Genomic DNA, 13,756 nt, shown 5'->3' with positions numbered 1-13,756 from the left:
TGAATGTGTCCATCAGCTGTGCATCTTCGATTTTGGGGATTCTTGATTCACCGCAGTCAGTTCGGTTTTGGGTATGAAAGGGAAAATATATAGTTTTAGGCCCCGTTTAGTTCTAAAAATTTTTGGCTTTTGGCTACTGTAGCACTTTCGTTTTTATTTGATAAAAATTGTCCAATTATGGACTAATTAGGTTTAAAAGATTCGTCTCACGATTTCTCGGCTAACTGTGCAATTAGTTTTTTTTTCGTCTACATTTAGTACTCCATGCATGTGCCGTAAGATTTGATGTGACAGGTACTATGCAAAAAATTTTGGTTTTTGGCTTCAACTAAACAGGGCCTTAGTAGTATCCATTATTCGAAAATACATGAATATCCTTTTGACCATCTTGTCTTGTCATGAGATGGAGCAGCCAAAGCTACTACCAGGCTACCGCTAGGCAATGGACTTGTTAGGATTGTACAGGAGACGCTGCTGCTTCCTGGGCCCAAAGAGGCTATGATAGGCCTTTGCAAGCACGGCCTCTGCTGGAAAGCCCATCAGGCTCGTTGTGCCTGTAAATCAATTTTTCTAGAGGTAGGCCTTTTCCCACCTAGGAAATAAATCGATTCCTTCTAAAGATAATAAACAAAATAAATTAATGAATGAATGGAAAATAAAAAAAGGAGCAAATCGGCGCGGCGTGCCTATCTCCCAAAATGAGTCTGGTAAGCAACACCTTTTTTTTTTGCAAGTCTTGTTCAAGAGAACGTACTCGTTATGACACTGGGTGCAGTTGTAGCAGTATGAAGATAACAAGGAGCACTAATTCAAAGTTTGCCGAGATCTGGATGCAATTATTTGGTTTCATTTGTGCATTGACAAATGTGCACTAGAATCGAGTTTCATTTGCACTACTTCATGTGTGTTTTGCTATATTTTTGTAATATAATTGGTCTGATTTTATTGTTTGCCAAGAAATAAAGCCAAATGTTTTTTTCATGACAATCACCTAGACATATTTGCTATTTTAAATCTGCATACTTTTGCTATTTTTGCAAAAAAAAAAACAAACTTATTTTCAAAATAAATATGTAAAAAGATCTTGTAATCGCTCTGCAAGCCTAATTGTTCACCGATGCTTGCGTTGCAGCTCCTGTGTGGCCGTGTGCTATATATTATTCCTTTTAGTAAATGGTCTCTGTTTTGGTTTTCGGCCCAGTTGGTTAAAGTTGGGTTTGTCTGCTTTAGTGACATTGTTTTCTATTTTAGCCCATCTAGACGTTTCGATTGGGCCTAAGTTTTCTGTTGTCTTTGGGCTACTGGATTCCTGCGTGTGTCCAGTTTTCTAGCTACATTGGATTGCATGTTTCTCCTTTTCTTATATATAAACACAAACTGTGGCACCTTCGTGTAATTGTGTCCAGTTTAGCCACTTTTAATTATTTCTCCTTCTCACATCTACGTGCGAGTCCATGCCAATTGCCACAAGGAGTCAAAGAGGTTACATACATGTCATCCTTAATTTCCAGACGTACCAATTAATGTACGTATAGAATGCTAGTCTCCGTTCACTTTTTTCACTTTTGCAGTTTGCTTGATCGAGCCTATCCAGAAGGTTGACTTTCTGAAGAAAAAAATTCGATCAATAGATTGTTTGGTTAAAAAATTGATTCATGACATGCCCGTTGTTCCCAAATGGAGAATTAATGACTTAGTCATATAGTCATATGAATAGCATCTGCATGCCTTGGTTGGGTAGAGAGATTGTCCTGGATTAAATAGGTGGCTATATATTGTGTGCAAAAGTTGTGAGGTTAAAAAAAATGTGGAAGGTAAATTGTACGCCTCACGGTTGTGGCACGGGATTTGTCTCTCAAACGGTTTTGCCGCTTCAAATTGTAACTGTAAGAAGCTACAATAATCTACCAAGTCTTAGACTCTTGCCATAAAACGAGAGAATAGTGGGAGTGTGGAAACACACAATGAAAGATAGAAGAAGAGATGCGGGAGTAAGGTACAGACGAATGGGAGAATTAGTGCGTACAACTAGAAGTAAAAACCTAGAAAAAAAAAATCAACTTTTACCCAAAAGTCCAAAGGCTACAGCTCAGACAAATACAGTCTGTTCGCTTTGTCGTATTTGGCTTATAAGTCAATGAACAGTATTTTTCTCTCACACCAAACCAGTCAACAGTACTTTCAGACATGGCTTATAAGTCAAACCAGCCCAAACGAACAGGGCGATAGTCTCTGAGAGGGGTGTGAGGGATGGACCAACGACCGAGAGATGGAAGAAGACTGCTTGCTGTACGATTGATGCTGACTGTGCAGATTTAGACCGTGCAGTAACTACCTACTCTTTGCTGCTGACTGTGGAGAGTGGAGACTGCTTGCTGTTGTATATATTGTATGTATTGTGAGTCGATCAGAGTCGCCAGTCTAGGTCAATGCACACGTACGTATGTATCCAAGTCTCTGCATCATATATATATCCAAGTCTTCTTCAGTTGTCGTTCACCAGTGTACGTACGTCACCAAACTATAGGAGAGCCATGACGTACGATTGATGACATAATCATATATAATCACGCAGTACATACTACAAAGATGATTAATTGTTCCTGTTTAAGGTAACAATTAATCCATAGAAATCTCATTGCTTCACCACAGACATACACGTATCGACGACGACTGTACGTGTGTCGTCGGCAAAACGATAACTCGAGCTAGTAAACTGTTGGCGAATTTAATTAACCACCATCATGATTTGCCCGGCTGCCGGGATTGTTAGATAGGAGCAAGCTAAGCAAGGTGAGGAACAAGCGACCCAGCTAGTTGTTGCTCAAAGTCTTGGGTACGTAATAAATAGAATCGAATCGTTTTTGCGTGTGGAAAAGACGGCTACTCCGTTATCTACGTATCTAAAAGGAAAAGAACATCCATCAGCTAATAATATTTATGCATGCTACTAGCTGATAGCTGATTGGAGGAGAAAGTAAATTCTGCTCCCCAAGAGCATGTGCTCTTGTGCACCACTGGATTTCTTTTTCCCGTGATTGTGCCCTGAGAGCATGTATTTCATTAAGGGGAAGCAAAAGCAAACACAATACAACAGACTCTGCTAAGCTAAGGATTACCAGCAAAGATTTGACACTTAAAATAAAAGGTAATTTACCAACAGCGGTAAACATCCTAGAACCAACTAGAGCAGCAAGAAACTAATCAAGGGATATGATAGGGACATTTTTTTAGCGAGAAGAGTTATAGCTTCAACCTTCTTCTTTTTTAACGTAATGGTAGGAGCTATATCTTTCAATTAAGAAGATGATGAAATTGACCAAATTTATAAGGAAAACCATGTATGAAAACCTTACAGTCGCACAATTTATTAAAGGGAAATCGCCGAAAAACCTAAACACACTAGCTCAGACGACTAACCCTAGGCAACCCACTTTCACACAACCGTCAGAGCGCACCGCATGTCATCTCAACCTTCTAAATAAAAGAGGGGGCATTGGTCTCAAACTATTACAACATTATATTAGCTTTTTTTAGACTACAACATTATATTAGCTGACAGATGCTACCACAACACAAACACATAATCATGACTCCAGGCTGGATGTAAGAACGGGTTCTAGATAACATAACAATAATCTATATATTTATATATAATATTCAATAGGGAAGTGTTTTTTTTTTCTTTTTTCTTTTACTTTCCAAATTGCCATCGCGCCCTTCGTATCCCGTTTGTGACCCGGATTTATGACCCATGATAAAGAGCATGATTTAAAAAATGTGCTAGGTTTCATGCAACGCCGCACGTGTATGTTTGCTAGTAAAAATAAAAACAAAATCTATTAGGCGCGGAGAACCACATTTATATCTTATCATGAGCCACCCGATCCGATCCACAAAAAAAACCCAACCCACTAATGTATTGAGTTAGGTTGGGGTCGTGATTTTGAACCTATGACCATCTGACCCAACTTGAAGAAACCCGACCCAAAGTAGAAAACCCAGAAAATAGCCCAACTCAACTCGATCCGTCAGTGCGTCTAGTTAGAATTGTGCCAAAGATTCTGGCGCAACAATTTTTTCGTGGCCTGACCTAATTTGATCAGATCTATTAATTAGACCCGACTCTAAAGTGAGGCAACTACCAAGTGTGAAACAAAAGCTCCGTTTTTTCCATCATTCTGTTGTAATGGCGCCCAGTGTCTAAGCCAATATAATAAATAAATTCCCATTACAAAAAAGGTTTTCTTTTACCAAAAAGCAAGTCATATTATCTAACAGAGTTGTGAATCCACTATCAAAGAATTCAAACTACGTCTTTGTCCACATTCCTATGTGAGGAAATATCTCCTCGAATGCATGCATATACGTGGTGTTAGTGTTATCCACATCTGCATCCAAAGATATCGTCTGGTAAGTCTTTGCATATTGGTCCAAACAAATGTGTCGTGCAACACATTTACCCGCTGGCAACCGATGGAAAACTGCTTGGGGAGCATGTTGGCGGAAATGCTGAAAGGCACGCATCATGCGGTGCAACACGTACACGCCATTCATCTGACAAATAAAGTCATTAGTCATGGTCATAATCAATAAACCTATGTACTATGAGTTTGTTCGTTTGGCTGTAGCTTGTCGTAAACGATCGTAAATTTCCAGCCGGAACAGTATTTTTCTCTCACACAAACCAGCCAGCAGTACTTCTTCACGAACCAGCAACGATACGAACCAGCCAACCGAACAGGTTGTATATCGCTATTTTAATGTGGCGTGCATCATACTATACCACGTACAACGCCGCTGCTTAGCTAGGCGTTTATCAGCATATGCATGCTTATTTGCCACCGTGGAAGTTTGGCAAGGAGCCGGCGCCAGGAGATCTTGTTGACTCAGAGGATGGGAGCAGCAGATTAGCATGGAATGCTAGTAGCTTTTCCCGTTGTAGGTGAAGGCTCTTCAGCAGGTCGTTGTACATGTGACGCCACGTGCACGCAGCGACTTCACACGCCATCCGCGCGCGTCCCCACTTCGTAAGCAAGCAATCGACCTGAACCGGACAACTCGCTGCCGAGAAAAAGCGCCGAAGCTTCGCCCTCTCGTACGTGGCGCCCTGCCATTGGTCGCTGCGATCCAGCTCAGTTCGCTGGCGAGCTTGACGTTGACTTGAGGTCAGGTCAATGCAGGCTTCTGGCATGCATGCATCCTGGCGCGCCTATAAATATGGCGCCATTGCTTAGCATCGAAACATTCGATACAAGCTTGCTTTATTGTCCTTAGAAGCAGCGTCTTAGTACGTATTATATTAGGCACGTGCTAATATATATACTACTTATCCTCACGTGATCTAGTGTAGTATATTCATACGTGAAAAAAGCTAGCTGTGGATCGATCGGACATGGCCATCGGCACTGCCACCGAACGACCGACGGCGGCGGCAGCCGTGGCGAGCGACAGCCTGCTACGGCGACTGATCCTGTCGCTGTCGCTGTCGACGGCGAGCAAGGTGATCGTGAAGCAGCATGGCGGCGGCCACCAGCATCAGCACCGGGCCGGCGGCGGCGGCGGCGCGTTCACGTGCAAGACGTGCGGGCGCGCGTTCCCGACGTTCCAGGCGCTCGGCGGCCACCGGACGAGCCACAAGCGGCCGCTGGTGCGCGCGCACGGCCTGGACCTCCTCCTCGGCGCGCGGCCAGGGAAGGGCGCCGCCACGGCCGCGGCCAGCGACGTGCACCGGTGCACCACCTGCGACGCCGTGTTCCCCACTGGGCAGGCGCTCGGCGGACACATGCGCCGACACAGGGCGGCAGCGGCGTTCGATGTCGCCGTGCCCGTGCACGGCGAGAGCGAGACGGCGGCGAGGGTTGTTGATGCCTTGTCTGGAGATGATGACGTGGGGCCCATTAGGTTATTCAAGTTCATATGAAACGATACTCGTTTGAAAGTGGCAAATTACAAATGCTCATTGCCTCATGCGTTTGTACATCATCACAAGAGGTTTTATTTTATTTTATTACAAAACTCTTATATACTGTAATAAAATAAGTACATAGTCATGCATATATATTGGAGAAACAATGTCTGATTAAGGTTTAAAGCTGCTGAATTTCTTTATTTCCTATATACCATCAATACAATATTTTTCTGGAAGAAGATACTATGAATCACTCTTCAATTCTTTTGTGAATCACTCTTCAATTACCTATATAATTTTCACACTGACATCGTATAACTTTTCTATTTATCCCAAAATTCTCCATGGTCTCAACAAGAAATAAAAACGAGAAAATAAAAAAAAAAGAGAAAAACAAATGAAAGGCAGTCATCAGGCAAAAAAACTTAACCCTATATACCCACCACTGCTGGCACTCAATGTATGCCCAGTATCACTTACTCCTACTCCCTTGTATGACCGCTTATGCACCCAATTGTGATGAACTAATATTGATTAAGGAAACAAAACCATAAAAGTTTTACTAGATCTAAATAAAATCTACCTTACTATTGTTGGCAATTTTTACACAAAATGTGCAAACAAGAATAAATATGTGAAATTATTTCGTTAATTGACGCAATGACTCCATGAGGTATATATAGTAGTCATGCCGTTGAGATCAAAGACAGAACAATTATATTCCCTATATTCCAAAACGTAGGTCATTTCAGTTTTTTTCGAAGTCAAACTTATATAACTTTGATCAAATATATAGAAAATTTTACGAGCATCTAGTTAGTTTTCATTAAATCTTTCATGCAACATTGTAAATGATAACATATCTTTTGTGCAAATTTTTAGCCAAAGTTATAAAAAGTTTTCGGCATAAAACAAAACTAAAACGGCCTAGACATTGGAAAAACTTGTAATCGTAGGTTATTATATAGCTCTTGATCGAGTATAACACTTCTAACTGTAGGTTATTATTATCTATATATTTTTGGTCACGTTAAGCCATTGCTGAGTATATCTATATCATTCGATACATTAACAAGCACACACTAGGCCACATATATGTAGTCACACCGGCTTGTAGCTAGAGCACATATATTTGGTAGACCTACAAATAAACTGTACGCGCACACTACGCGTTTAATTAATTTCTAAGCCACTTGCTTAGTATAGTACAATAGTACTCCTACTAGTCATTGCACTGTGGCTCACAAGCAGAGTCGATGGATCGAGTCGTCAGTGAATTCATTTTGGTGTCGGTTGTTGCAAACAACGAAGGCAGCATCAGCTGAATTTCCTGGAAACTTTCGGAGGGGTCACTCAACAGTGACAGCCGTACGCAGTGTACATGAGTTCCAAGTTCTGAGAAACTTCCAAAAGCTTGTTTTTTGGAGACAACGAACATGCATGCCAGCAAGGTTTTGGACATGCTTAACAAGGTACATCTTCGATACCTTTGTTCCACGACTAGCTTGAAGACTAGGTCTTAAGAGCTATATCAAGATAAGTATATGCACTCCAGCACTAAGCTGATGCACATTGGTTATTCCCTTTTATCCTATTCGAAAAAACGAACCATTCCCTATTATCTTAATTAGTCTTTCATTTGCATTGGGGTCTTGACACGGACATCACCTGATGCTGATTCATTTCTTTCCCTAATATTCTTTTGGTACTATTGGTTGGTATTAGTGTGGGTTCTATGAAAGTTTTATGGGCATTAAATAAGCTAACATGGTATAATATAAATGAAAGTGATGATGAAAGTTCGATGAGATGAAATGAGTTTTTCACGGGAATAAAACTTGCCAACACTTTTTTCCAACAAACATGAAAAATCCTCTCTGAGAGACATGCATGCACGAACCTCTCTTTCTAACGCCGGGTTATCAACACGAATTTAACCTAGAGGCTGTTTTGTTTTCACGATTCCAGTCTACCCATCGATGCACAATGTGAATGGGTTGCGTTGTTGCTTTGTGTTTGGATAGACCGGGTGATAATATATTAATATCATAGTGTGAACCGATGCAGATTAGCACAACTCCACTACACCTCTCCTCCCCATGCGATCTGCTCGCGTAGTTTCAGTGTTGTTGCCCCGTCATTGAACCGAGGAGAAGAGAAGAATTGAAGAACATGTAGCACTCACACCGCGAACCAAACAAATAGCAACTTTAGTTCCCCTGTAACTGCGGACACTGGCAATTGATTGCATTACTGTTTCCACACCCATTGCTCAACCAAACAACACCCATATGTTTTATAAATTGATACTAGTAGATAGATAGGCAGCTGTCCAAGTGGTCACTGCTCAGAAGTCCTTTTTGTGCGCATGCATAATTGAATATAATTCAAAGACGTGTAATGTTAGCATCAGTTATGGTCCAGCGCGTACGTTTCGGTACGTAGGGTACGTCATTTCTTAATAACATATGGACGCGTTGATATAGTCGAGATCGATCTAGAGACATCAGCTTTCTTGCATCAGCCACACCTAATTATAAATGACCTTGGCCTCTCCATGCTCGTCATTTACATTTAAGCTGCACACCCCCTTGTTGAGGTCTTACTCCAACGGTTAAGCCTCTAGCACATTACCATTCCTCACTCAAGTCATCGACACCCTCGTCGATGTACGTGTTGAAAGAACGCACGCTGCAGACTAATGCTCGCTCAATAATAACAATTCCTTGTTCGATTCAGCACATGCATGGCTATATGACTGAATTTCTCAGTAAGTTGCACAACTGCAGACGCCCTCTTTGCCGAGTGCTGGGGGCACTCGGCAAAGCCAGCCAAGCACTCGGCAAAGGCTTTGCCGAGTGCCACACTCGGCAAAGGTCTCTCGGCAAAGATTTTGTTGGCAAAAATTTTTTTGCCCAGTGCCAAAAATCGACATTCGGCAAAGCCTTTGCCGAGTGCCCGACACTCGGCAAAGTTGGAACCGAAAAAAACCCCGAAAAAATGAGAATTTTTACCCAAAAAAATGAAAATTTTGTTTTAATTAGTGGAGGCCCCCACCGGTCAGCGCCCATCCATCTTCGGCTTTTCTCGCGTCAATTTCACGGCTACGCAGCCGACGGGATTCGAACCCGAGACCTCCCGCTGCGCACAAACCTCCTCTATCACTACACCACACTGTCACTTATGTCTAGATTCCGCTGTAGTTCCTAATATATTATACTAAACCGAGTGTAAATTGGTTGTTTGAGGCCCTAAACGAATTCAAATAAAAAAGTTGTGAACTACAAAGTTTCATAACTTTTCGAGATCTACACTTTTAGTTTAGGAAGTTTTTCCATTCGAGGTCGTTTACAAAATTTGAATTTTAAAATTTGGAAATTCAAACGCAGTTTTGCATGACAAGATGTTTTCAAATCAAAAAGTTGCCAACTACAATGTTTCATAACTTTTGGAGATCTACAATTTTTATTTAGGAAGTTTTTCCATCCAAGGTCTTTTGAAAAATTCAAATTTTAAAATTTTCAAATTCAAACGTCGTTTTTGCATGACAAAATGATTTCAAATCAAAATGTTGCCAACTACAAAATTTCATAACTTCTCAAGATCTACAAAGTTTATTTTGGTCATTTGTTCATCCGACATAGTGATAGTAACATTATTCACAAATCATATATACCTCTCTTCTACTTTCATGAAACTAATATGAGACATATATTTTATGAACAATGTTATTGTCGCTTTGTCAAATGAAGAAATGACCAAAATAAACTTTGTAGATCTTAAGAAGTTATACAACTTTGTAGTTGAAAAGTTTTTCATTTGAATTCATTTAGGGCTTCAAAAATTGATTCGAAAAACTGATTTGCCGATGGCAAAAAAAATGCACACGGCAAAATGCCTCTTTGCCGAGTGCCAAAACATAGGCACTCGGCAAAATATGGCTTTGCCGAGTGCCAGAAAAAGGCCCTCGGCAAACTTAGAGTAAATTGCTTGTTTAAGGCCCTAAATGAATTCAAATCAAAAAGTGGTCAACTACAAAGTTTCATAACTTTTTGAGATCTACAATTTTCATTTAGTAAGTTTTTCCATTCGAGGTCGTTTGAAAAATTTGAATTTTAAATTTGAGAGATTCAAACATAGTTTTGCATGAGAAGATGATTTCAAATCAAAAAGTTGTCAACTACATAGTTTCATAACTTTTGGAGATCTACAATTTTCATTTAGGAAGTTTTTCCATCCGAGGTCGTTTGAAAAATTCAAATTTTAAAATTTTCAAATTCAAACGTCGTTTTTGCATGACAAGATGATTTCAAATCAAAATTTTGCCAACTACAAAATTTCATAACTTATCAAGATCTACAAAGTTTATTTTGGTCATTTGTTCATTCAACATAGTGGTAGTAACATTGTTCACAAATCTTATATATTTGTCTTCTACTTTCATGAAACTAATATGAGAGATGTAGATTTTATGAACAACGTTATTGTCGCTTTGTCAAATGAAGAAATAACCAAAATAAACTTTGTAGATCTTGAGAAGTTATACAACTTTATAGTTGAAAAGTTTTTCATTTGAATTCATTTAGGGCCTCAAAAATTGCTTCGAAAAACTAATTTGCCGAGGGCCAAAAAAAAATGCACACGGCAAAAAGCCTGTTTGCCGAGTGCCAAAACAAAGGCACTCGGCAAAATACATCTTTGCCGAATGCTAGAAAAAACACTCGGCAAAGACGTATTTTGCCGTGTGCCAAAAAATAGCACTCGGCAAAATACATCTTTGCCGAGTGCCAGAAAAAAACACTCGGCAAAGACGTATTTTGCCGTGTGCTTTTGTTTACCGAGTGTATTTTATTTGGCACTCGGCAAACACGGTCTTTGCCGAGTGCCCGATAAAATACACTCAGCAAAGACTCCGGCACTCGGCAAATCGCCGGTTTCCCGTAGTGTTGCATGCAATTAATCGAATTAAATTAATTAAGCACTACATATACCGGATTAGCTAGCTACGTAAAATAAATATAGGAGTATCTAGTTATCTGTCGATAGATTTTATATGGCCGAATCTGTCAGATTTTTTATAAATACGACCTAATAGACAGTTGTAGCACAAATCTTAAAGCACAATCTAACATATGGAAAACTGATAGATTTAGTATAAAAAAATCTGTCAACAAATAAATAGCAAAAGTCAATAAATATATATACTCTACATTAATAGTAGATAGCTTGGCTGAGTAGTAATAATCATTGGGCTTGTTCGGCAGGCTGGTTGAATAAGCTAAAATACTGTTCTGGCTGGATTGTTGTGAGAGAAAAACACTGTTCTGCTTGAAAGGCACTGTTCATGTGAACAGTACCCCCGCTGGGAGGCCCAGCCAGCCCAGCCCGCCGAACACGCCCATTAGCAAGAGGGACGACTAGTAAGGCATGGTTTAGTTCCAAAAAATTTTCAGCCCAAACTATCACATCGAATCTTGCGGCACATGCATGAAGTATTAAATATAGACGAAAAAAATTAATTGCACAGTTTGGTTGGAAATCGCGAGACGAATGTTTTAAGACTAATTAGTTCATGATTAGCCATAAGTACTACAGTATTAACATGTGCTAATGATGGATTAATTAGGCTTAATAAAATCGTCTCGTAGTTTTCAGGCGAGCTATATAATTAGTTTTTTTTATTAGTATCCGAAAACCTCTTTCGATATCCCAAAACATCCGATGTGACATTTAAAAATTTTCATTTCGCGAATTAAACACAGCCTAAGAGAAAGAAACCAGCAGCAGCAGCCGCCGCCACGAAGGCATATTTAAAAAAAAAGCCTGCTAGCTGATTTGACGAGCCACGCGCATGCACTAGTAGTACTACCATCGATGGAATACTACACGCGGACACGGCAAGCACCCAGCGGTGCTTGTTGTATATTTAATGGGCCGTTGATTAATAATAAAATATCTAATAGATATAATATGTTAATATATCTTAATAAAATAGTAGGCCTTCACGATCACGTTAACGATTGGGTAATATATTAGTATATATATGATATCAGCCCATGACGTTCGTGGTTAGTTAATCTTTTAACAACAAAAATCAAATACAAATAAAGTTAGTCTATTTCTATTAATAAAACGTAGGATATAATCTATCAACCTCAACAAAATAGATGCACTTGTGCTGGAGTGCCAGTAAAGGAAGTGTGACAAGTGACGGCCTAAAAAATACAATTTTTGTCAACCGCACCCAAACAATTAACTATTTATTTGGCATTTTTCCTGTACTTGCATTGTTTATTGATTGAAGACAATTCAACATACTCCTTAAATTTGCATCTAAATAAACCACGTCTATAATTATGAATGACAATTCAAATTAACGCTCTAAATTTATAATTAAACTATCCATCTCGGCCACTATAAAAGATAATTTAAAATATCCTAATATGTTTTGATATAACGAATCCAACATCTTAAGTGTGGTGGTGCAAGCTAAAATGACTATTTATGTTTTTGTCAAGATTAACGGCTAGCCTAGGATCTCGAATTTTTTTATAAAATAGAAAAACCTAAAATTTGAATAAAAGACACAATAAGCACTAGAGTTTTAACTTAAAAAGTGTTTCTACATTACGCAATTCTATTAATATTAATATATTAACATTTGATTGAAGTAAATATATGTACATCAAGTATACATGCATGTATAATGTATATATATATATTACTAATCATGGAAACATTTTATTAATGAATCATATACTAATGATACTAACAAGTCATTTAAAATTATATTAATGACCATGACATATAATTTATAAAAGTTTTTGCCTTATATATTTAAACATTCTAACTAAAACGTTCGATATGTCTATATTGATTATATAAGCATTATTGCGCATATAATTTCTTGAAATAATTGAAACATTTTGAGATGTGGGGAGATTAGAGCATACCACATGTAGTTTTATCTTACTTGTATTTGGGATTCCTTAAAAGTAAACAATCATTATAAGACTCGGATATTAATGTCTTCTCTAGGTTGGCACCTCTACGTCATCCATGATCTCGGATCAAGCTCTAGCATCGATCTTAATTGACGTAGTGCCGGTTTAAAATGTTATTCATGCCATCATAGTCCTTTATTGTGTAGTTTATGGCCTAACATATCCTCATTTTAAAAAGTACAAACGAGAGTTAATAAAATATACAACAAGCACAAGAGTTTCAAATTTTTTTGAGAGTACAAAATATGTAGCAATTAGTAAGATTATAATTCAAAAATGAACACTTAGATTCATGGCGTCATAAGATATATGAGCTGCAACAACATCCACCACAGTTTAATCTAATGTTTCAATAAATGTATATTAAAAATAAACAGAGGTGCCATGAAAAGGAACAAACTATAGATATTGATGACTAAACATATGGTTATCACAACTAGATAGAGAGTACAAAGTATTTATTGTGTTAGAAAATGAATAAAGTGTAAAATGTGTAATTTAATATAAGTAATTATTAGTTTGAGGTATTAAAAATGACTAATGCTTACGCTCTCCTAAGATTCTATCTCGTTCGAGAGCACGTGTTAAAGGACTAATTTATATTTGTAGGTGAATTAACCTTCTAATTTGTTATATATCCACAGAGTTCAATTCATAAAGAGGGACATCCAACACGCCCATATATTAGACAAAGTAAGCCATACTGGTACACAAAACAAAAGGAAGAAAAAGAAAACACACAACCAAGGAATCAAATTAATGTTACATTATTATCAAGTACGTCAATGTTACATTATTACCTGTGCCACACAACGATCTCTCTCAGTCATGCTAATGAGAA

At 38.7% G+C, this 13,756-nt stretch overlaps 1 protein-coding gene across 1 annotated transcript; it reads left to right on the top strand.

The window, feature by feature from the left end:
• Positions 1-5,266: 5,266 nt before the first annotated feature.
• On the top strand, positions 5,267-6,134 carry LOC136482805 (zinc finger protein ZAT18-like). The gene has a single exon (XM_066479999.1). It carries the CDS (start codon positions 5,396-5,398, stop codon positions 5,921-5,923), a length of 528 nt encoding a protein of 175 aa, XP_066336096.1. The 5' UTR covers positions 5,267-5,395; the 3' UTR covers positions 5,924-6,134.
• The last annotated feature ends 7,622 nt before the right edge of the window (positions 6,135-13,756 follow it).

This window comes from Miscanthus floridulus, chromosome 9 (assembly GCF_019320115.1).
Source record: "Miscanthus floridulus cultivar M001 chromosome 9, ASM1932011v1, whole genome shotgun sequence".
Taxonomy (NCBI): domain Eukaryota; kingdom Viridiplantae; phylum Streptophyta; class Magnoliopsida; order Poales; family Poaceae; genus Miscanthus; species Miscanthus floridulus.
The sequence above is the reverse complement of the archived record's forward strand: the minus strand, read 5'-3'. Positions and strand labels throughout refer to the sequence as shown.

Bases quoted from the DNA above. Each gene is read 5' to 3' on its own strand.
- LOC136482805 (XM_066479999.1), top strand. From the start codon at position 5,396: ATGGCCATCGGCACTGCCACCGAACGACCGACGGCGGCGGCAGCCGTG.